General features: G+C 42.8%; 1 protein-coding gene across 8 annotated transcripts in view; it reads right to left on the reverse strand.

Moving 5' to 3' along the window:
- Positions 1-24,966, reverse strand: part of shank3a (SH3 and multiple ankyrin repeat domains 3a) — a 217,117-nt gene that overhangs the window by 164,510 nt on the left and 27,641 nt on the right. For all 8 annotated transcript variants that reach the window (XM_042109815.1, XM_042109811.1, XM_042109809.1 and 5 more), the window contains exons 2-3: positions 12,509-12,712; positions 146-217 (exon numbers count right to left, since the gene is read on the reverse strand). In XM_042109815.1, coding sequence (XP_041965749.1) covers positions 146-217; positions 12,509-12,712 — 276 coding nt within the window. The remainder of the gene's footprint in view (positions 1-145; positions 218-12,508; positions 12,713-24,966) is intronic.

Below are 24,966 nucleotides of genomic sequence, written 5' to 3' on the forward strand. Positions count from 1 at the left end.
TGGCGGCCGGGAATCGAACCCACGACTTGCAAAGCATTCTCAGAGAGCCAGTACGCAGCATATACTGTATAGTTGGCAGTGATGGCAGCGCATCATCGGCGAAACACAAGGTGTGTGTATGTGTATGTGTGTGTGTGTAGCCTACCTTGGTGTGTAGTTTAGCCAGCTGCTTGTCGTCCAGGTGCGTCTGGGTATACACACGCCTCTTGTAGCGAAACTGAAAGAGAAGAAAACACATACGCACAACTCTAAGACAGGGACAGCAGTGCAACGGGGAGATTTGGAGTTTTTAGTAACCACCTCCACTTTGGCAACTTTACAGTAACAGCAGCTCGAAATCGAATCTGACTGAAGAGCAACATCAAATCGAGCTGCATAGGCTACCGAGGGGAAGAGATTTTAGGACTTTTAATGAAGAAAATTATCTTGTGTTGATCTTTTCATTTGTCCTGATAACAGTACTGAATAAAGAGCCTATTCTTTTATTCACTGTTGTCACTATGCCAATGTAGGCTACATAATGCTTTATTTAATCAGGTGAGTCCCATTGAGAATTGAGTGTACATAAGAATGAAACTTCACGGGCAAAGTGATTGAACATAAAATTATAGTAGCCTACAATTTAGAGATAATAATAAACAATAAGTAAAGACAAAGAATAAAACAATCGCTCAACACAAACCATTTGTTTTTACTTATAAATAAAAGCAATAAGTAAAAACAAATGGTTTGTGTTGAGCGATTATGCAGAGAAAGAGAGAGAGAGAGAGCAAATACGAGTTTGAGTTTTTACATTGCGATTCACGTTATTATTTACAACGGACAAATTTATCTCTATCTATCTTGTGCTCATTTGGCTTCCCCTGAACCTTTCCCCTCACCACACTCTGGGTGTAACCAGAGAATGTCTAATAAGGGGAGAACTGCCACTCTCGGAAAACTTCCGGTTTCTGAACTGGTTGCAGTTCCTTCTGTGGTTCCACATGAGGGTGCTCGTCCACGAGTGCAGAATGCATGGAGGTCTATGGAGCTGTACCCCTCAAAATCCACTTTTCTCGGGATATAATTTTTTTTTCAAGTCATTTGAATATTGTATTCGAAAGGGGAGGCAAAGAAAATACACTTGGTTCAGTATTATATTTTTTAAAGTCACTTAATTGTTCTTAAAAGCCTTTCAAACGTGTCAATGACGTTACTCATTAGCACAATGCTAGCGTGTTATGGGCAACGACCCAACCTGTAAGAAAACAAAAGGACATAAGTACTCGTTCATTCAACTTTTGACCTATAACCCATGTTGAAGTTATACAAACTACAATCAAATCTGAGATTTGTCAACGACAATCAGGTGAAAGAGACAAATTTAGCCGTCTAGCATTGACTCCCATTAATTCTGCACTCATGGCGATCGCCCCCAGTGGAAATCTGGTGGAACTGCAACTAAAATTCGGTACAATGGGACTTAATACGGAGTGGCCAGGCGGGCTCTGGTGTACTTTATTGATCCCCAAGGGGAAATTCAAAGGTCTCAGTAGCATACAGACATAACACACAACATGCACTTACGACAGAAATGGTAAACATTAGTATAGTATAAACATATAACTAAACTCCACTGTACAATAAAGACAGTAGAAGATAAGATAAGAAACTAACAAAACTAAATACTAAATACACTATATAAGTTAAATTAAGAAAGTCCAATGTGCTTGAGGGTGATCAAGCATAAGACGCTTGTAGTGACAGGGCCAGGACTGGTGAGGTGCTAAAGGGAGTGAGTGTCATGGTGAAGGTGCAAACAGTAGTCCAACCATAGTCCTTAGTTGTGTGCCTGGCAAGGTGCTCAAGAGAGTGGGTGTCATGGTGAAGGTGCAAAAAGTAGTCCAACATTAGTCCAACAGTGCAACAGTAAGGTCTAGAGACCAGCATAAATAATATAGACAAATAGGAGAGTAAAGTGTAATGTAGACAAGGTAAAATAAAAAACTATTTCAGTGCAAGAACAGGTTGAGGTAACAGTGTAGCAGTAAAACAGTAGTGAAAACATTAGGCTGTGTACAATAGTAAAACAGTAGTAAAACTGTAGCCTCACCTAGCCTAGCGTAGTCAGAGGTGTAGCTTAGCCTAGCCTAGTGTAGTCAGGTGTGTAGTCTAGCCTAGTGGAGTCAGAGATGTAGCCCCGCCTAGCCTAGAATAGTCAGAGGTGCAGCTTAGACTAGCCATGCGTAGTAAGAGGTGAAGACTAGCCTAGCATAGAGTAGTCCGAGGTATAGTCAGAGTTGTAGCCTAGCCCAGTGTAGTCAGAGGTGTAGCCTAATCTAGCCTAAAGTAGTCAGAGGTGTAGCCTAGCCTAACCTTGAGTAGTCAGGGGTGTAGATTAGCATAGTCAGAGGGGTAGTTAGCCTAGCCTAGTTATAGGTGTAGCCTAGCGTAGTGTAGTCAAAGTGCAGCCACACAGGAGAACTTACGCCCTGATGACAAAAAGCTACAACACATGAAGACCCCATGGAAAAGGATTGTAACATACTGTATAGGATTAATTTGCAGTGTGTGCTTGTGTATGTGTGTGTGTATGTGTGTGTGTGTGTGTGTGTGTGAGGGACAGAGAGTTTCACACCTAAACCCAGACCACACACACAGACACACACACACACACACAAGCACTCACCGTAGCTGCTGCTGGTCGAGGTGCTTGAGGTTTGACTGCGGGTTTCTTCTCATACCAATGTGTACATTGCCATGAAATCATGAGTTTGAGAATAATCCAAACAACACGTCTCCTCCTCCCTGCCATCGCACGTGTGTGTGTGTGTGTGTGTGTGTGTGTGTGTGTGTGTGTTTGGGCATGTAAGTCCTCACACCAAATAAAACCACACACAACTACTACATCGCAATGCTCAGTGTGTGTGAACTGGTGAAACAAGCTTCATTGCAATGGGATGGTCCTTTTTGCACGTGCACCCACGTGCATGCACACACACAAACACACACACACTCTATCTTACTCTTTAAACTAACCACAAGTACAACGGAGATAAATCTATACAGCATTATTGTGGCTGTGTGTGTGTGCATGTGTGTGGAGGGGCGGGTGTGTGTCTGTGTGTGTGTTTTAGCAGATGATTAGCATCTGAGAATGAGTAGATGTTCTATGAATCAATTAATCAATCTCTTCTTCAACAGGATCCCCTGGTGGGAAACACTGTGAGTGTGTGTGTGTGTCTCTGTGTGTCTGTTTGTTTGTGTGTGTGTGTGTGTTGCGTCAGTGCAGTGGAGCATGCTGTGGGAAGCTACTGCATGAAAAACCCTGATAGAAAGACACACACACACACACAGACACACACACATTATTGCAACAGGAACAGGAATGGCCCTGAGCTAACAGATCAGTGGATGTATGAGTGTGTGTGTATGTTTCTGTTTCTGTGTGTGCGTGAGAGAGAGAGAGAGAGAGAGAGAGAGCAGAAGAGAGCGAGTGTGTACGAGTGTGTGTGTGAGTGTGTACGAGTGTGAATGAGTAAATTTGTCACGTGCTGCATCCATGTGTCATGGCAACAGTTGTTTTCTACTCTTCAAATAACTTTACATATGTGACCAGGCATTGGAAAACCAGGCTCAAGTCGCAGAGACGCAAGTCGCGAAAAACGACTTTGAAGTTTTTTTTTTCAAAATGAGTTATTTTCGTTTTTTTGCAGAATGTGCAAGGTGAAGTCCTAAAGACGCAATTCCACGTTTCAGATAACAGCATTGGTTGCTTTAAAAGTGTATATTTTGTCTTTGAAAATGGTTAAGTTGCAGGAAGTAAACCAGCGTTTGAATTGGGCGTGACTATTAGTGGTCTTTTGTTCTGTCGGCCAATCAGCTGTATGCTAGAAGTAACCTCATGGCTACTTACTGAACCAGCATGCTGTTTGTTTACAATTGGAATGGAGATGAGCTGAATCTAATGATGAAGGCGACTGCATTACATTGGAGAACATCCCTAATCTAGAGCTGACCTTAGCCGAAGATAATTACAACGAGGAAGAATCTCTCGGTCTGGCAGCAGAGGCGCTAGATCGTAAGATATCAGATGCTATCTCCACAGTTACATTTGACGGGGATAAAGTTTGTGTGTTAGAAACTTTATCCATTGCTACTAGCTAACGTAGGCCTACTGTCGTTTAGGGCTGGGCGATATGGCTAAAAACTGTATCACGATATAAGTATTTCATATCAGTCGATATCGATAATTATTGATTTAAAAAAAAAAAAAATCTATTTCAGATAAGGACCAGAATGGGGGAAAAAGTTACATTTAAACACTTTTATTTTAAACGTAACCTTCCTCTGATTTGAATCACCTCAGTTATCAATCAAAGCAAACAGGGAAAAGAAATAGCAACACAATCATGAAAAACACTCAAATAAATAAATGTGCACATAAGTCTGAATGAGCAGCACTGGTTGAAGCCTGGAAATATTGTAAACAAAGTAGCCTAGCTTAATTTGCTAGTTTATCATAGTCTACTGGTTAGACTGTTCAGTTTCCCCACGTGTGTTTAAGTTTCAAACTAGAATGTAATGCCAGAGGAATTACAATAGTGGATGGAAAGCTGCTGGCTTAATGTTGGTGGGAAAATTCCTGGAAAAAAAAACATTAAATTACTTAATCTTTGAGTTCATACAAACCCTCGTACCAAAAGACCTTGTGTGTCAAGGCATTCTTGAGATATAATACTCAAGGTGTTTTTGACCTTGACATTTAACCTTTGGCCTCCAACATCAATTTACTTCATATTTGAATCCATACAAATACTCATACCAAATTTCAGGCATGTATGTCAAGGCATTCTTGAGATATCACACTCAGAGTGTTCATTGACTTGACCTTTGACCTCCAACATCAACTCACTTCATCTTTGAGTCCATACAAACACTTGTACCAAATTTGAAGCATATGCGTCAAACCGTTCTGGAGATATAATGCGCAAAGCATGAGATATGGCTGTGAATTTTATTTTGACACACAAGGATACAAGGATACAAGGAAGTGTATTGTCACATGCATATAGTTACTGGAAGTAAGAAATGCAGTGAAATTATGTCTGGTGTCAGCCTATTTGTGCATTTATGGGTGGGGGGGGTAAAAAGTGCAGTAGAAGAGGGGTTTAGTAGATTAAGTGGCAAGGGCTGCATAAGAAAGGTGGGGGAGGATTGGGATTGGGGGGGGGGGGAGGGGTGCACCAACAAGGAGCACCCAAGAGCAACAGGGGCAAGGAAAAACTCCCTTACCAAGGAAGAAACCTTGGGCAGATCCACGGCTCAAGGGGCTAACCCAACTGCCAGGGGTCTTGGTGTGTGTGTTGGGGGGATGACAGGGGAGATGGGATAGTGTGCTGTGTATGTGGGGAGAGGGCAGTGTGCAATATGTGTGTTGGAGAAGCTTCCTCATGAGACAATGTGCTGTGTATTGGGGGGGGGGTAGTGTACTGCAAGTATGGTGAAGGGACTTACTATTGCAAGCAGAGTACTGTATGTATGATGTATGTGAGTGATGACAGTAAAGACGTGTGTGTGGGCGGGAGGGGAGTGGAGCAGTGTGCTGTAAGTATTTAGAGGATGTGTGTTGGGGAAGATCCTGAAGACAATGTGCTGTGTATGTAGAGAGGGGGGGGCAGTGTACAGCAAGTATGTAGAGGAGGCTTACTGTAGCAAGCAGTGTGCTGTATGTATGTGAGGTGATGACAGTGATGATGTAAGTGTGTGTGTTTTTTGTGTGTGTGTTGGGGATGGGGATGGGGTTGGGCAGAAAGGCTAGGCAATCAAGGACATGGGTAGATGGAGGAGAAATCAAAAATAATAAATAAAAAGTTCTATGGAGATGTGCAAAAGTTGGAGAAAGTCAGATATGTGTGTGTGTGTGTGTGTTTTGACGTGTGATGAAATAAGAAAATAAATAAAAGGTCGTATCATAGGGAGCATAGCATAGGGAGAGGGATGTAAAAGTGCTAAAAGTCTTGTACTGTAGGTGTGTGGGGGGGGGGGGGGTCATGAGTGCTGAGGAGTGAATGAGTGCAAAGTCAGTATAGTGTGAATTCAGAGTTGGGAAATGTTTGAGAGTGCTGAGGAGTGAATGTGTGCAAAGTCAGTATAGTGTGAGTTCAGAGTTCAGAGTTCTCCTGAGTGTCTCAGTTCTAGCTTTGTGACTACATAGGCGTCTTCTTGATTTCAGCGGTAGGAATAATCCATTGTTAGGATGAGAAGAGTCCTTCAGAATCTTTTGGGCTCTTAGGAGTACTCTTCTGGAATAGATATCTTGTAGAGCAGGGAGTTGAGTTCTTATAGTACGTTCAGCTGAGCGCACTACTCTCTGCAGAGTACTACAATCTCTAACTGTGGAGTTCCCATACCAGGTGATGATGCTACCAGTTAGAACACTCTCAACCGCTGAAGTGTAGAAGGCCTTCATGATGGAAACGGGAAACGCTTAAACAGAATGTGTAGTTTTAGGGAGCACCAGATTGTATGCATTAGGGACCGTTCGTTATTTTTAAACGGGGTCACCGCAGGGATTTTGAGTGCTTCAATCAAAAGTTGCATGACCCTCCCCTGCCTCCAAGAAAATTTTCAGCGACCCTCCAGCAGTCTTTTCAAAAAAGACATGACCCTCCCCGGCCAATCGTTAATACCTTCTGCCCACGCTATAGAGCGCTATGAAAACACATCGACTTAAACAATCGTTCTAAACTCACCCTCTGCTTTCTGATCTTACACATCACACTTCACCAAGATGGTGGCCATTTCAGTAGATTTACTCACTAACATTGTTGTGGAAACACAATAAGCATGGAAACTAAATGCACACTTCCTGCAACTGCATTAGCCTACTTGAAATAATTTACTCCTCTAGTAAGTATTCACATGAAATAAAACAATAAAACATTGAGACCATTCAACAAAGCACACTGGGTAATAACAAATTCAACACATGAACTTGTTGCTATGGACTCGTCTCTAGGCTTCCTTCCTCTAGGCTTTGGCTTCCCAAAGCTGAACATTATCCAAAACTCAATTTCTCAGATGAGCGTCAATTTGGGAGCTTGCTACACTCCTTCCTTCTCAAATGACTTGAAAAGACCGTTTGCACAATTTCACAAATAATCACAGGGACCGAAAAATACCTAACATGCCAACTTTTTCCGGGTTTAGGCCTATCATTTTAACTTTTCCCCGCTGTCTTGCCGTTTTAATATTTTCCCGTAGAATATCCCATATTACTGTAATACTCTCATAACATTAGTCCTGCATTCTGGCCTGTCTCTGTGTTGTCCTGTTGTTACCCCTTGCCCTTCCAGAGAAACAAATGTATTCAAATCATCGTTTTGCTTGCTTGAATGCGAACTCAAGAGTGATGTTAACCTACAGTAAGCCTATTTAAGTTAACAACGCGGTTGTTGTGAGAGCACGATTCATTGGCGCTTGCAGTGTTCGGCCGTAGGCTATGTCTACGTGCGCACCTGCCAGGCTAAGAGCCAAAGAAATCCCCCTGTATATTCACTCCAAGTTGGCCTACCATAACTTACCAACTCTAGCCTACACTGTAGACCATAAACTGGCTATTTATATGACCAATGTATTTGTATTCTGTATTCTGCTTTATGAAGCAGAATTACGCACTGCTATTTGGAACGTAACACATTTTTGTTGGCAGGAGAGAGAATGACAGCGATTAACAAATTGCACTTGTTGCTGGTTACCAATAAATGGGGCCTACTATGTATTTTTTTGCAAACAACAAAAACAGAAAGGATGGAGACAGCAAAGCTAGAGATGGGCAGGAACAAGGTCAATTGGTAGAAATGCTTGTCAAAACGTTAGGAGCTGGATGTGTGGATGAATGAAGCACAAGTATGCTTTATAAGCATGCACACTGTTTAAAGTTAGGCTAGGCTACACCGTGAACTACAAGTAAACCAAAGTTAGCTTTTTTAGGGCTGGATAAAGTTGACCAAATGGATATAGGCTGTTAAGCGTGAATAAAGTAGGCTACTTTGTTGCTCCAACCCTTCCAACGTTAATGGGGACGGATGTTTTCTGTATTTTGCGTGAGAAATCTCCCTTATTTTCATTGTTCAATGTTGACAGAGCTATGGAACGAAAGAGAACGTTATATGGCGACAGAAATCAACAATCAAACAAGCCACTTTGATTTTTTGCTGTTTTCATTAATACAAAAGATGGGTGACCCCCCCTCCTAGACAAAAAAAAATTAGGTGACCCTCCCCTCAACAAAGAATAAAATGACATGACCCTCCCCTATTTTCCTCCGGTGACCCCGTTTATAAATAACGAATGGTCCCTTAGAAGCTGAGACAGTTTCACAGGTGACACCTGTGCCAGTGTTCTGATTAGCCTGGGAACTTCTCTGGGAGCATAACGAGTGCAGCAGGCCTTAGGCCATTATGACATCACAGCCATACAAGTCTATGGGGGGAAAATGAGCTTTTTGACATTTTTAATCCCCTATTTCTCAAAAAGTATAAACTTTTAAGAAAATCTGAAAAAATACATCTCTTGTCAACTCCAGACCTACACAACGGTTATTTCAACATGTCTATACGTTAAGCGGTTAGAGTCGCATTCATTCTTGAAAAGGTAAAAAGAAAAGGTTATAAGAAGAAGAAGAACCCAGGAGATTTCAAGATAGTGGATTACATCCACTATAATGAATACTTTTTGTCCTTGGGACAGGCCCGTTTGAGTCTTGGAAAATACTTTTCCATTTGCATCGGGATTGAGATGATTAGAATTTAGCAGTCAATTTGAATGCAACAGTTTTGAACAAATTCGTGCAGCGTGCTAATGATGCTAACCGGATTTAATAGCAATTTAGCCAGTCGTCTTGCACGATTGTGAAGGTTTGGATTACATGTGCATACTGAGGAGGGATGCGCCTGTTGAGAGGGAGAGAGAGAGAGAGAGAGAGAGAGAGAGAGTGCACGGGGCAAGGACTCATTGAGAGTAGGTAGGCCTACTCCTATCGTCTACTCTGGTAGAGTTGGTAGAGTTGCACATACTACAATGCAAGATATATTTAGCCTATTTATTTATGGACAACGTAAGGCGGGAGGTGTGTGTTGCTTTTAATTATTGAATGTTCTATCGAACACATTTTTATTGATATCGATTACATGTCTATTGCGATACATATCGCTATCGTTTTATCGCCCAGCCCTACTGTCGTTAGCTATTGGCACCATAGGCTACTAGCCAAAACCCATTACAGATAGTTTTGGTGGGCAATTAATTTGAATAATGCGAGAATGTCTTGTTTGGCAGGGTGACTTGCATCGTGTGTGCATTCAAATTAACAGGGTTTGCAAACGTGATCTCATGTTTGTTTAGTTCGCGTTTTAGACTACTTTATCTATTGCTAAACCTGCTAAATCCATTGCCAACCTGGTGCCTTGCACTGGGTGTTCATTCAAAATAACATGGTTTGCAAACGTGATCTCATGTTTGTTTTAGACTACTTTATCCATTGCTACTAGCTGGTTCTGTAACCCATTACAGATAGTTTCGATGGGTCATTAGCATCATATGACGACTAGTTTCGATGGGCAATTAATTTGAATAACGTGTGAATGTCTTGTATTGACTGATGGCAGGTACCTGGTACCTTATAAGAGGTTTAATGTACACTGTGGGTCTAGAGAGCGCTTCAGACCACTACAACACACTCTGCACTGCAGGCTGACAGATCAGTGACCGTGACAGGGGGGAGGGTTGATCTTAATGTCATGCAAATTAGGACCATTGTGTTCCCCTCCCATGGATTCAGGGAGAAAGTAGGCAAACTTTCTTGCATGATTTCTCTAACCTGACTCTCGCCAGATGAATTTCGTTCCGCTTAGCTCCGCCTAGCTTCACTCACATCCATCTGGGACCTCTTCCGTTGAGAGTGATTTCAGCACAAGATTGTATGGTAGAGCCAATCAGGACGCAGGGCGGGGGTTTCATAGATGTGGCATAGCGTAGAAGCGACTGTGAGACTGTTATCAGCGTCACGGGTTGGCTTCGATGTGAGTGGTTGAATTAGCACGTCAATAGATGACGGACAAGTGGCTTATCCAATTATATGCAAGCATTTTTTGATTAGGCCCAGCCTTCTGAAGCAACACTTCAATGGATTGATCCCAGATGGATGAGTGGAGCTAGGCGGAACGAAATTCATTTGGCGAGAGTCAGGTTATGATTTCTCAGCTTGTAGCTTTGAGATGTGTATACTTTAAATTGGCTACAACTTCTTCAAATGTTATCGGATTTCCATGTGTAAGACATTGTTAGAAAGCTTAAAACCTACACTTTCAGAATCTGTGAATAATTCAAAATGCCTCAAAACGCACTTGTGACCCTCAATTCCATGCCTGGTCACATATATGTGTGTGTGTGTGCGCTTACACGTACTGTATGTGTGTGTTTGTGTGTGCATACATGTGTGTGTGTGTTTGTATGCGTGTGTGTGTGTGTGCGCACGCACGCACGTGAGTGTGCGTGTAGTGTTTGAGTGGGATGATGTAATCTGATTTGTCTTTCACGAGGGATCCTCTGTGGCACAGAGACTTAATTAGAATGATAAATCAGCCCAAAGTATCACAAACTTTACCCTGATGAGCAGACACACACACAGATAGATAGATAGATATATAGATACTTTATTGATCCCCAAGGGAAAATTCAAGAAATTCACACACACACACACACACAAACAGATAGACAGACAGAAGACACACAGACAGACAAATGAAATTAAAATGGAGAGAGAGAGGGAGAGTTGGGGAAAAGTTGTCTTTTTGTCTGACTTTGTGTGTGTGTGTGTGTATGTGTGTATCTTTTTGTCTGACTTTGTGCGTGTGTGTGTGTGTGTGTGTGTGTGTGTGTGCGCTTACATGTACTGTATGTGTGTGTTTGTGTGTTTGTATGCATGTGTGTGTGTGTGTGCGCGCGCACGCACGTGAGTGTGCGTGTAGTGTTTGAGTGGGATGATGTAATCTGATTTGTCTTTCCCGAGGGATCCTCTGTGGCACAGAGACTTAATTAAAATGATAAATCAGCCCAAAGTATCACAAACTTTACCCTGATGAGCAGACACACACACAGATAGATAGATAGATATTTAGATACTTTATTGATCCCCAAGGGGAAATTCAAGAAATTCACACACACACACACACACACACACACACAGAGATAGACAGACAGAAGACACACAGACAGACAGACAAATGAAATTAAAATGGAGAGAGAGAGAAAGAGTTGGGGAAAAGTTGTCTTTTTTTTCTGACTTTGTGTGTGTGTATGTGTGTGTGTGTGTGTATCTTTCTGTCTGACTTTGTGCGTGTGTGTGTGCATGCGTGCGTGCGTGTGTGTGCATGTGTGTGTGTGTGTGTGCGTGCGTGCGTGCATGTGTGTGTGTGTGTGTGTGTGTGATGAGGATGAGGATGAGGTGGATGGCGGATAGAGGAAGCGTGCAGACTAGATGGAGAGAAAGAGCCTGAAGCCTGCGGAGAATGCAGCTGAGAAAGTGATAGAGGAGGCAACTGATGGAAAGACAGATATGGAACGACTGACACAGACAGAGAGAGAGAGGGATGGAGAGAGAGACAGGAGAAGGAGGGAGAGAGGGAGACAGGGAGGGACAGAGAGATAGAGAGAGGGAGACAGGGAGATGGAGAGGGAGGGAGAGAGAGGAGATTGGAGATGTAGCCAAATCACATTTCCCATAAGAGCAATAGATGTGGTGTCTGTGACTGCTGTGGCTGAGGGAGAGATAGGCCTTTTCTAACGCAATAAGACAAATCCAATCTAATACAAACAAATCAAAACACATTTCAGCAGGTTTTATTAGCACTAATGAGAGAAAGAGAGAGATGGAGAGTGGGAGAGAGCAGGAAAATCACAAATACACACACACACACACACACACACACACACACACACACACAGACACACACACTTAAAACGAACGTGTTGTCCCTTTCTGGACAGAGACGTGTTAAAAAACAATGCAAGGTGTGTAAGAGAGAGAGTACAAGAGTGTGTGTGAGGGCGAGGTGTGAGAGACAGAGTACAAGAGTGTGTGTGAGGGCGAGGTGTGTAAGAGAGAGAGAAAAGGAGAGTGTGTGAGGGCGAGGTGTGAGAGACAGAGTACAAGAGTGTGTGAGGGCAAGGTGTGTAAGAGAGAGAGTACGAGAGTGTGTGTGAGGGCGAGGTGTGAGAGACAGAGTACAAGAGTGTGTGAGGGCAAGGTGTGTAAGAGAGAGAGTACAAGAGTGTGTGTGAGGGCGAGGTGTGTAAGAGAGAGAAAAAAGGAGAGTGTGTGAGGGCGAGGTGTGTAAGAGAGAGAGTACAAGAGAGTGTGTGAGGGCAAGGTGTGTAAGAGAGAGAGAAAAGGAGAGTGTGTGAGGGCAAGGTGTGTAAGAGAGAGAGAAAAGGAGAGTGTGTGAGGGCGAGGTGTGTGTCTGACCTCCAGGTAGGGCACGGAGGTGAGGGAGGGCAGCGGGTAGTCCCTCAGCATGCGCTCCTCGTCCAGGAACTTGCCGGCCTTGCCGTTGTGGGCGGGCTGGAAGAGTCCGTAGTTGAGCACGTCCTTTAGACTCTGGTTCAGCGTGCACAGGATGCGCTGCTTGGACAGCCAGATGGGGGCCGCCACGTTAAACTTCATACATTTCTGTGCAGGAAACACACACACACACACACACACACACACACACACATATAATTAAATAGCAATAATCAAAAGCAGTTACGAATGTCCAAATATGAGGAAAGACTTAGGATTCGTCTTTAGCACACACACACACACAAGCACTGTCAGTAGTGATACAACACGACATGGTGGCTACACCGGGTGCGTAACTGAAGTGTTCCGTTCATTTCATGTTGAATTAATGCAAATGAAAATACTTCTCAATGTATTATACGGATATACATGCACACACACAAAAGCTGATAAGTGATAACTGGTCCGTGGAAGCTACAACAATAACCATGTGATTGTTCCTGCCAATCAGATAGCCTGATGTCGTCATACTCAATTCTAGTCAGAATTAGAGTCTGATACTGCTCCATTGGGATGTGATTATGGTGCGTGTTTCAACTGATACAGGGGTTCTTCTTCTCCACAAATGCCTTCTCCACAAATGCCTTGACATTGTTTTCTGGTTATTGCGCTGTCAATATCTTGCACAACAGACATGATAGCGAAATATACATGTCTACCTTTTAGCAACAGCGTTTTTGTTAGGAAGAATCATATTCATATCATCGTATATTGTCACTGGAGAGAGAAAGCGTGTAGTAACGAGAGAGAGAGAGAGCGGGAGTGTTTGTGTGTGAGATGTTGTCTTTATTGATGCTAGAGTGATGTTAACACACTCCACTTCCTCAGCCTTCTGCTTCCAATCCATGAAGAATGATTTATCCTCACACTAAACGGCACCTCTACAGCACCACTACAGCAGATGGGAACACACACACACACACACACACACACACACACACACACACACACACCTCCACATCAGACATATCATCATGCACAGGGGAGCTTCTTGTGAACAAAAACATTTTATTTCTGTCCATCGTGTCCTTTACGCTCTCTCTCTCTCTCTCAATTAAAAAGAGCTTTACTGGCATGGCAGAAAAACTCAATTTGTATTGCCAAATCTTTTTTTTTTTTTTTTCCCTGGCGGGCATTGTGGCTTGGTGTCGGTCTCACTGACCCTTGTGCCATGGTAATGTATTTTGCAGGTTGTCCTTCTCCTAGTAGGCTGGCCAATTTATAAGTCTTTAAGGGAGCTAATATTTAGTATTTTATCTGAGAATGGTATAAAAAATACCCTTTTGTTATTTGTTCAAGCTTTGGACACTATAGGAGAAAGCTCTGGCTCAACCCCACCAGTCATAAGGCGGTTTAGACAAAAATCACACAATATAATCTTAACCATTAAAAAGCCAACGTGCACTAGGAGATACAATTTTTTCACAACCTATAGGGGGCATTTCTAAATGTTTTTACCAAGTCAAATTATGATTGATTAAGAGTCTTGTCTGTTATCAGTGTCTAGATCACATGACTTGGTTCAGGTTGTTAAGGGTCATTCGGGATGAACTGCGGCTGACTTCATACTCAATGTTAACTGCCGGTGTACACCGTGAGGAGCTAGAAAAGACGCAAGCCTGCCCCGAACACACAAGCTGCAGTCTACCTGACGTGACTCGTGGGAGATATCGCAGAATTTTGTTGCAATAAATACAGTTCAAATTCCCTTCTTATTCATTAAAATGAACATGATTGATGAAATAAATTGCTATGGTGTAGTTTTAATAAACCATTGTTGTCATACATTTAACAGACCTGCATTGTAGCACATAAATTCAATATAAAGTGTTTTCTGTATATGTGTGTCATCTATTTAACCAACAGCATAAAATATCAAAAAGAATATCAAAAAGTTTTAAGTACCATTGTTGCAGAAATCACATATAAGAAAGTTAATTTTCGCACATTCCAACATAAGGAAGCAGCATGAGAAATGCGTCATATTCGTCAAGGGAGATTCCACCCAATCAGCTGTTTGAAATGACCTCATGAGGCCGGGTTCTAGCTCATAAAGTATGTGGAGAGCAACTGCATGAACTGAATGAAGGCACAGGCTCCCGAGAGATTTTAAGGTCATGTGACATGGTGACCATGGTAAGTTCCTGTTCGGCAGGATGAAGTCGAACAGTATGCATTGCGTTCAACCGTGCATGCATCACATCAAGTCAGATCTGTGCAGCGTTGCGCAGCGCTGCATGAAGTGGAATGAGGCTATTATTTAGTTAGCCTGGTCAGAAATCAAAAATGGCCGCCAGCGGTTGAGCACATGCTAACCAAGAGGTGAGTTTTATTTACATATGAATCATAGTTATTTTCAATAAAACAGTCATATTAATTAATACACAGCTCAACAGCCACCACCCTGCAAGGGCTCAGGCTACCATTCATTTCTCCATTCGATGTCTGGAAAAATCTGTATATAAAGTGTTTTAGGCCTTGTCTTAGACTGACCAGCTATAACTTTTTATTTTGAGCAAAAAGCAACTTAAGGTACAAGACTACATATTTTTGACAGAACGGAGGGGGGACAGCAAGACGATGACGACACACCGAAGTGGTTATGAGCTACGTACAGACGCATTTGATAGACATTCGTAGCGGCCAATAAACGGCTCTGGGCATTCGTAAACCACGTTTCTAATACGAGAAAATGTACACCCCATCTCAATGAGATGAGGTTTGACGTTAGCCAGGCTAAGGAGATACAGTACATAAAATCGAAAATATCCAAAATATTTCAAAAATGAGTGTGGAAATGATTTCCTTGGGAGCAAATGAGACCAAATTTAACACAAATTTATATTTTATACTATTTTTTGCATCCTGCCTGTTTAATGTCTTGCTTGATATAAAACTATACATTTTGAGCACAGTCCCACACAGGACTCCTGTAAACCTGCAACTCATGCCGTATCTGCAAACTCTACCATGTAAGGCAGCAGTGCTAATAAGTATGCTACACTCCCATGTTAGGCAGCAGCGCTAATAAGTATGCTACACTCCCTTGCGAGGCAGCGGCACTAATAAGTATGCTACACTCCCATGTGAGGCAGCAGCGCTAATAAGTATGCTACACTCCCATGTGAGGCAGCAGTGCTAATAAGTATGCTACACTCCCTTGGAACACTGTATGGTTAACTCTATGTTTGTTAAAGTTTCTGCCAATGATGTTGCCTCACTTCAGAGTTGTGTTTCTGCTGACAGAGATGTCATACATCCCACTCGTTTTAGCTTGTTAAAGGAACCGTATGTAAGATTGTGGCCAAAACTGGTACTACAATCATTTTCAAATTACTGTAGAGCAGTGTATCCAGTAATCCCAGTAACCTTCAAAATGTTATGCATTTGTATTTGGGCTTGGACTTTAGGATATATGGCATCCAATTACATTCCAAAACTGAAGACAAGCAATAAGCAATTTAAGGTTGAGAGGCGCGAGCATCTTCCTGCAGATGGAGACGTTCGGTTCTTCTTGGTCAATTTCGGAATCACGGAAAAAACCCCAGTATAGAAATTACTACAGTGACCACAGATCCAATGCTCTCTTGGAAGCCAGTCACTCTTGATGTGTGTGAGTCAGAGACAAAAGGGGACTGTGTGTGTGTGTATAAGTATATATACTCTTTTGATCCCGTGAGGGAAATTTGGTCTCTGCATTTATCCCAATCCGTGAATTATGTGAATTGAATCTGTGTGTATGTGTCTGAGAGAAAGAGAGAGACAGAGAAGTGGATTGTGAGTGACAGCTGACAGGTAGAGTGTGAGAAAGAGAGAACAGGAGTGTGAAAGAAAGGGAGGAAGAGAAGAGTGAGAGGAGTGTGTGTGTGTGTGTGAGAGAGAGAGAGACAGTGTGTGTGTGTGAGAGAGAGAGGGTGTGTGTGTGTGTAAGAGAGAGGGAGTGTGTGTATGAGTGTGAGAGAGATGGAGTGTGTGTGAGAGAGAGAGGGAACATGTGTGTGTGTGAGAGAGAGAGTGAATGAGAGAGAGAGAGCACAGGCAGACAGTGTTGGTAAGAGCACTACCACTGACTAACCACATTGTGGAGCTTTCGCCTCATGCAACGTACAAAACAGCAGAACAGTCTGGCTCTACAGTCATTCAGGACCTAGTGTGTGTTCAGACTGCTTTTAGATAGATAGATAGATAGATAGATAGATAGATACTTTATTGATCCCCAAGGGGAAATTCAAAGGTCTCAGTAGCATACAGACATCACACACAACATGCACTTACAGCAGAAATGGTAAATATAAGTATAAACATATAACCAAACTCCACTGTACAATAGAGACAGTAGAAGATAAGAAAACCTAACAACACTAAATACTAAATATACTATATAAATTAAATTAAAAAATCCACAGTGTGCTTGAGGGTGATCAAGCATGAGACGCTTGCAGTGACAGGGCCGGGACTGGCCTGTAGTTCTGTGTGCATGGTGAGGTGCTCAAGAGAGTGAGTGTCATGGTGAAGGTGCAAAAAGTAGTCCAACAGTAGTCCTGTAGTTCTGTGTGCATGGTAAGGTGCTCAAGAGAGTGAGTGTCATGGTGAAGGTGCAAAAAGTAGTCCAACAGTAGTCCAACAGTGCAACAGTGCAAGAATAGGGTCTAGAGACCAGCATAAATAATATGGACAAATAGGAGAGTAAAGTATAATGTAGACAAGGTAATATAAAAAACTATGTCAGTGCAAGAAAAGGTTGAGGTAATAGGGTTACAGCCATTCAGTATTGTAGCAGAAGCCATTGATCATGTGTGCTAATATAGCATGAAAAACAGTGTAGCAGTAAAACAGTAGTAAAAACATTAGGCTGTGGAAATTAGTAAAACAGTAGTAAAACAGAAGTAAAGCAGTAGTGGGCAGTCAGTACTCAAACATGGATTTGGGTTTGTTGGTGTGCACTGGGTTTGTGTGTGTGTGTGTGTGTGTGTGTATACTGGTATACATGTTTGCATGTGCATCAAATCTAATCAAATCCAATTATACTTTATTGGCATGATGCAGTGTCAGTAGCAGCACTAGCAGAGGTACTATCTGCAGCAGACGGAGCCTTTAGCACTGGCCTCACAGTGGGGAGTAATAATCACGCACGCACACGCACACACACACACACACACACACACACACACATGACTTTTAAAGGTGAACATTACACACTCCTCTCTGCTGACTCTGCACATATGCACACCACCGGGAGAAAGAAGAGGAATGGAAGCTACATCTCCCCGCCTCGGTCTTAACTACTGCCCCACGGACTCTCTCTGCCCTCATCCACCTCTACTGCCCCACGGACTCTCTCTCTGCCCTCATCCACCTCTACTGCCCCATCTCTACACTCTACTGCCCCATCTCTACACTCTACTGCCCTCATCCACCTCTACTGCCCCATCTCTACACTCTACTGCCCTCATCCATACCTCTACTGCCCCACGGACTCTCTCTGCCCTCATCCACCTCTACTGCCCCATCTCTACACTCTACTGCCCTCATCCACCTCTACTGCCCCACGGACTCTCTCTGCCCTCATCCACTTCTACTGCCCCACGGACTCTCTCTGCCCTCATCCACTTCTACTGCCCCACGGACTCTCTCTGCCCTCATCCACCTCTACTGCCCCATATCTACACTCTACTGCCCCATCTCTACACTCTACTGCCCCATCTCTACACTCTACTGCCCTCATCCATACCTCTACTGCCCCATCTCTACACTCTACTGCCCTCATCCACCTCTACTGCCCCATCTCTACACTCTACTAGTCTGAGCGAATTAGCCTAGAAAAGGGGCAAAGGTGGAAGTAAATACAGCAAAAGCATATTTGGTATCATTTGAATAGTAATTTTCTGTAGATTAAGAATTTGTGGTGCCTACAGCGCAGATTTGTACCAAAAAAAAAATATAGGGCTTTGAATGGAGCATGGCACAATGATTTTTGGGCCAAAAATGTATGTTAGTACATCTTGATATTAGCTGATATCTCTTAAGCCAATTGAAAGATATTCATCAAACTTGGTCTTCTTACCCACTACAAGTTGTCAAAGAGCTGGCAAGACAATTTAGGTCTTGAGGTCAAAGGTCAAGGTTACAAGGGGTCACACAAATAACTCACATGCCGTATTTGGTTCATATCTCCAAAGCAGACTGATGGATCTTCATTAACTCTAGTACATTTACAAGTTTGTGAAGTGAATTTAGGGACTCAGGGACATGGGGTCAAAGGTTAAGGTCAGTTTCATCCCCTGACATACAAGGTTATAGACGGTGGAGACGTGCTAATCAACATGCCATGTTCAATTCAATTACTGTAAATATAGTGAACTTTTTTATGTTGTACAACATAGACTTGGTTGTTTTTGACATGGGGAGTCCCTATCTAGAGCACAATGAGTTTAATACCCCCCTCCTTTGTATATAAGAATCAAGAATCTGATTGCAATTACTGTATGCAAATGTGCTTAGCAGTTACATAACAGTGAAATACTTCCACTAGCATAGTCATGACCCTGAAGACTAGCATTGTCTTCCAGTTTTGATGTTAGTAATGTGGCATGTTCGTTGTTATCTGTTCAGTTGAAGTTAGGGGTGGGCAAAAAATAATATCTAAATATTTTGGAAGATTTTGACGGTAGATATCAATAATATAATTAAATACAAATTTGTTACAAGCCACCTTATAATTTCTTACAAAGCACATTAAGGGACACAAAGTATTAGGATAGCAGTTCATTTTCAAAATTTTGTTTCTGAAAGATGAGACTGTTGTAAGAAGCAATATTTTCCCCTGGGATGAATATCAGTATTTAATTGTGCTCAGTACTATCTTGATTCATTATTTTCCATTTCACTGCAATGGATGATGAGACTATCCTGACTCTCGCCAGATGAATTTCGTTCCGCCTAGCTCCACTAATCCATCTGGGATCAATACATTGGAGTGGTGTTTCGGAAGGCTGGGTCTTATCAAAAATCCTTGCATATGATTGGATAAGCCACTTGTCCGTCTTCTATTAACATGTTACTTCAACCACTCACATTGAAGCCAACCCGTGACGCTGAGAACAGTCTCACAGTACGCTACGTCACATCTATGAAACTCCCGCCCTGCGTCCTGATTGGCTCTACCATAAAATCTGGTGCCGAAATCACTCTCAACGGAAGCGATCCCAGATAGATGTGAGTGGAGTAAACATTGGTCTAGTGTTATCCAATTGCGTGCAGTGAGATTTTCAAATGCACGCTTGATGCCGCCCCTCAAGTTGGGCCATTACATTGTTCGTGGCCAGACCCTTAAAGGTCCAGTATGTAGGAAATAATGGAAAATAAACTGTAACCATTCCAAACATGATCACCATATGTTGTCAGAGAGTAAGGAAACACGATGAATTGAAGTAATGGCTTATTTGACAACATTACTCTAACCCGTAAAACCCCGTAAAACCCATGAAAAAAAATGAGTTACGGGGCGGAATCTCTTGGAATTTTCGTTTATGTTTTGAACGATTAATTCTAGAATAGCGTATTAATAATGGGCTAGCGCGTCCTCCTATTTGGGTTGCCAAATTAGCAAAGGCCAACTGTCAACAGCTGTCAGTTGTAGTCATGAACGCCTACGAGAGGCAGGCAAATTTCCAAAATTAAAACAAGAAACAAATTAAGTGGACATCGGAGGAGCTTCCTGAGATGGTGACGTCTTCGTCAAACGAAGAATATCAAGTCTGACGCAGAGCTGGCCATATTTCTCCACAACAGGTAGCCTAGGCTAAACTTAATCTGAATTGCTAACTTCAGCTAAATATGTTACGTTGGTTAGAGAGGTATGTTTTGTTTTCACTGTTTCTGTAATGTGTAGCATGGTTGGAGAAACGTTAAAGCAGCTGCAGGTCAACTAACGTTAGCTAAGTCTTCATTACATCTGGCAACCCAGAAGAGGCTCGCGTCTGGTAGTCTTGAGAACGTTCACCAGTGTTTTGATTTTGGCCTACAGAACGTTCGGTAACAATCCTACAAATCGCACCTTTAATCTTTCTAGATTACCAGGGTCTGGATTTTCCAGGCTAGAAAATGTCCACTTCCAAATACAATTGTCCAATTACCACTGTCCAATTACCATTTACTTGTAATTGTCCAATTACCACTATATTGTCCAATTACCACTTGACTATTTAGTAATTTAGCACTCTGGAACAAGGCGTCCGAAGGAGACAATGTAGATAGAAGATTTTCCGAAGACTGTTGATCTTTATTCACCGTATTGCAATGATAGTACAGCCCAACCAAAGTCCAGACCAACCATCAAAGCAATAGGGAGGAGATGTCATCAGTTGGGGCCCTCGACAAGATCTCCCCTACGGATGGCTATACTGTACACTATATTTTATACTCCTCAGCCCTTGAGAAGTGCCACCCTCTCACGCCATCTCCATCAACACCCTTCACCAATCAGTACCAAGCAGGGTCGCTTACTCATAAGGCACAGTGGCCTCCTCATCCCTGTCCTGTCCAGTCCTCACTAGCTTGATAACACCCCCTCTCCCTCAACACCCTTCACCAATCAGTACCAAGCAGGGTCGCTTACAGTGGTGGAAACCATCTTCCCATCATGCATAACACTATATGCAAACCTATGTAATGCATAGGTAACATATGTAAAATAGTCAGGGATGGATTACTGCACGGGCCTACCGGGCCCAGGCCCAAGAGGTCAGGGGGGCATAAAGCCCAAGCCTTTGCATGGAATCATTGCCTCAATATCAACAAATCAGGATGTAGGCTATGAATCTGATTGGATTTAGTATTGGCCATCCCCAAAATGCACCAGAATACACAAAATCACATCAAACAAATTAAAACATTTCTAGGGGAGGACCCCCAAACCCCCCGTCCCACATTCGACAATAAGTGGGGGGCCCTTAATACATCTGGGCCCAGGGGCCTGAAAGTTCATAATCCGCCCATGAAAATAGTGAAGCCCTAAGTTTTTCTGTTTCCATCCAGTTTGGTGAAATAAGGCCTTATCTTATTCTCTTCCTAGCTGGACAGGTCCTAACTCGTAAGGCACAGTGGCCTCCTCATCCCTGTCCTGTCCAGTCCTCACCAGCTTGATAACACCCCCTCTCCCTTAACCATGTAAGGAGGAGATCCTCTCATCCTGGTACCCCCAGTACTTTATGAAACCCATGATTACATCCCTTCACATCCTGAAAACCCACCATAATACCTAGTAGAATCCTAGGTAATATCAGTCCGCTGCTGCCGTTGCTTATATGCCTACTACCAACTTCAGGGAACAAAGTATAACTATTGTAATGCAATGCAAGGGTAGTTTTTTATTTCTAACAGTATTCTATCAACATAGACATTTACATCAATTGTCTGGCGTTATAATTTAAGTTGAAGGAAATAGCTGTAGATGACAATGTTTATCAGATGTTTGACAGAAATGGTTTGGATTTAATCTAAAACTCTGAACTGAAACAATTATTTCAGGTATTCACACAGATGTTTGCATTTTTAAAACAGGAAATTATTTAGATTTCCCGTGGTTTCAGAAAGGCTACTACTACAATAGTAAAATAAGATGTGGAGGTTGAAACAACTGTTTTTATACAGAAAATAAAGTTTGTTTTGCTTTAATAAATGTCTTAATCTTTTTTAATGTCAATTCAGATAGTTGATTCTATGCCGACCTCAGCCAGCTATAGCCTCATAACCTTTAACCTCTACCTGTGACCCCATGATCTTTAATGCCTTATTAGTTAATTTAGGCTTAATTAACTGTGTTGGGTTTAATGAGGATCATTAATTCTGCTTGAGAGGTATAAAACAAACATTTCATGTCAACTATGACCTCACGTGACCTTGACCTTTGACCCCAAGACATTAAACACCTACTCATTTCATCAAGAACTTATGGTGAGTAAGTACACAAAGTTTGTTAAAGATCCTTTTACCAGTATGGGAGATATCAGCTAATATCTATATGTGATAATATACGATTTTGGCCCAATAATTATTATACCATGGTCCATTCAAAGCTGTATATCTTTTTTCTGGTACAAATCTGCACTGTAAGCACCTGAAATTCTTAATCTACATGAAATTACGGTTCGATTGAAACCAAATATCCTTTTGCTGTATTTACTTCCACCTTCAACCCTAATTCGCTCAGACTATACTGCCCTCATCCATACATCTACTGCCCCATATCTACACTCTACTGCCCTCATCCATACCTCTACTGCTCCATCTCTACACTCTACTGCCCTCATCCATACCTCTACTGCCCCATCTCCACACTACTGCCACCCATCTCAACACCTTTACTGCCCCATCTCTACTGTCCCATTCTGTACACCTCTACTGCCCCACACTATCCTCTACTCTATAATTCAACTGCCCCACCCACACTCTCTTCTCCAGTTCGACTGCCCCATTATTTCCTCTTCTCCACTTCTCCATGTCTCCATGTCTCTCCTGTCCTCTCCTCCTCCCTGTTCTCTTCTGCACTCCCTCTTCCTCACCTTCGCTCTCTTCTGAGGTTGTCTCTTCTCCTCCTATCTGCTGCCCTCTCATCCTCCATTTCCCCCTGATCCCTCTCTCATCTTTTGCCCCTTCTCTCTTCTCTCTTTCCTCTCATCTCCTTTCTCCTCCTCTCCTCTCTCCTCTCCTCCCTCTCCTCTCTTGTCCATCTTCCCTTCTTTGTCAAAAAGCTCCTGTGGCACCCATTACCCAGAATGTTTTGTGTTTGAGATGCATGCATAAATCAGTGAATTATGGCTTAATTTACCGGGACAGTCACAGGAGGGAAGGAAAGAAAAAGAGGGATAGAGAAAGAGGGTAGAGGGAGGGAGGGAGGGAGAGAGAGAGAGAGAGGGAGAGATGAAAAAGGAGAGAGAGAAGCTGCAGCCAGACAAGGCAAACATCAATCAGCTCACACAATGAAACAGAGCAGAGGCACACAGCCCTGAATTTAGACTGAGGCCCTCCATCTTTACAGCAGAGAACGCACACACACATGCACACACGCACACACACATGCATGCACGCACACACACACACCCATGCATTGCACGCGCACACAAACACACACAAATGCATGCATACACACACACACACATGCATAGACATGCATGCAAACACACACACAAACACACACACACACACACACATACCGATATTTAGAAACACACACACACACACACACACACACACACACACACCAAAGAGTAGAGAACTGATGCAGAGGCAGCTGGCCTATGTTGTGTATAGGACAGTGTATACTACACTATCCTATATCCTATTATATCAACACCCACACACAAGCACACACACACACACACAATTTCCTACATCATCATTTCTGACTAGAGTATACTGTGTGTGAAGGAGGTATTTTCTGAAGTTGTTAAGTGTTGATATTCTATCTGCACATAATCCTCCATATTAATGCTACTCCATTATGCTGTTCTGGGGTGAGACGCCCATGCACACGCACACAGATACTCTCTCTCTCTCTCTCTCTCTCTCTCTCTCTCTCTGTCTCTTTCTCTCTCTCTCACACACACACACACACACACACACACACACACACACACACACACACAGGGGTAGGGTCTCTTGGGCTCTGGTGTGGTGAGAGAAAACTCTGTGGCTCGGCAGGATCAATTAAAAAATCTCTGAGATTTATGTGCTCCAAGCCAAACCTTATTAGAGAACCTCCCCAAAACAATTACAACATACACACACACACACACACACACACAAACACACACACACACACACACAAACACACACACACACTCAAACACACACAATTACAACACCGTACACCACCATGTGTGCACCAAGCCAAACCTTATTAGATAAACTCCCCAAAACAATTACAACACTGTACGCCATGGTTTCAGTTTTCAATAATGGCACACAATAATGTGTGTGCATGAATGAGTATGTGTGCCTGTGTTTGACTGTATAATAAAACTACTCATTTACTCTCTCCACACACACACACACAGAACACCCCCCCCCCCCCCCCACCACTTACACACACACACACAGACAGACATCCAGACACCCCCCCCCCCCCCTCACACACGCGCACACACACACACACGCACACACGCACACACACAGACACGCACGCACACACACACACACACACACACACACACACACACACACACACACACACACACACACACTCTGCTTTGAGCCCTGACTAATTTGGATAGGAACTAGATTAATGTTACCCAGCAACAGAAGGGAGAAGAGCAGATGATGGGAGGAAGAGAGAGGAGAGGAAGAGGGGTGAGGAGAGAAGG

The sequence above is a fragment of the Alosa sapidissima genome, chromosome 11 (assembly GCF_018492685.1).
Source record: "Alosa sapidissima isolate fAloSap1 chromosome 11, fAloSap1.pri, whole genome shotgun sequence".
NCBI classification, from domain to species: Eukaryota; Metazoa; Chordata; class Actinopteri; order Clupeiformes; family Clupeidae; genus Alosa; species Alosa sapidissima.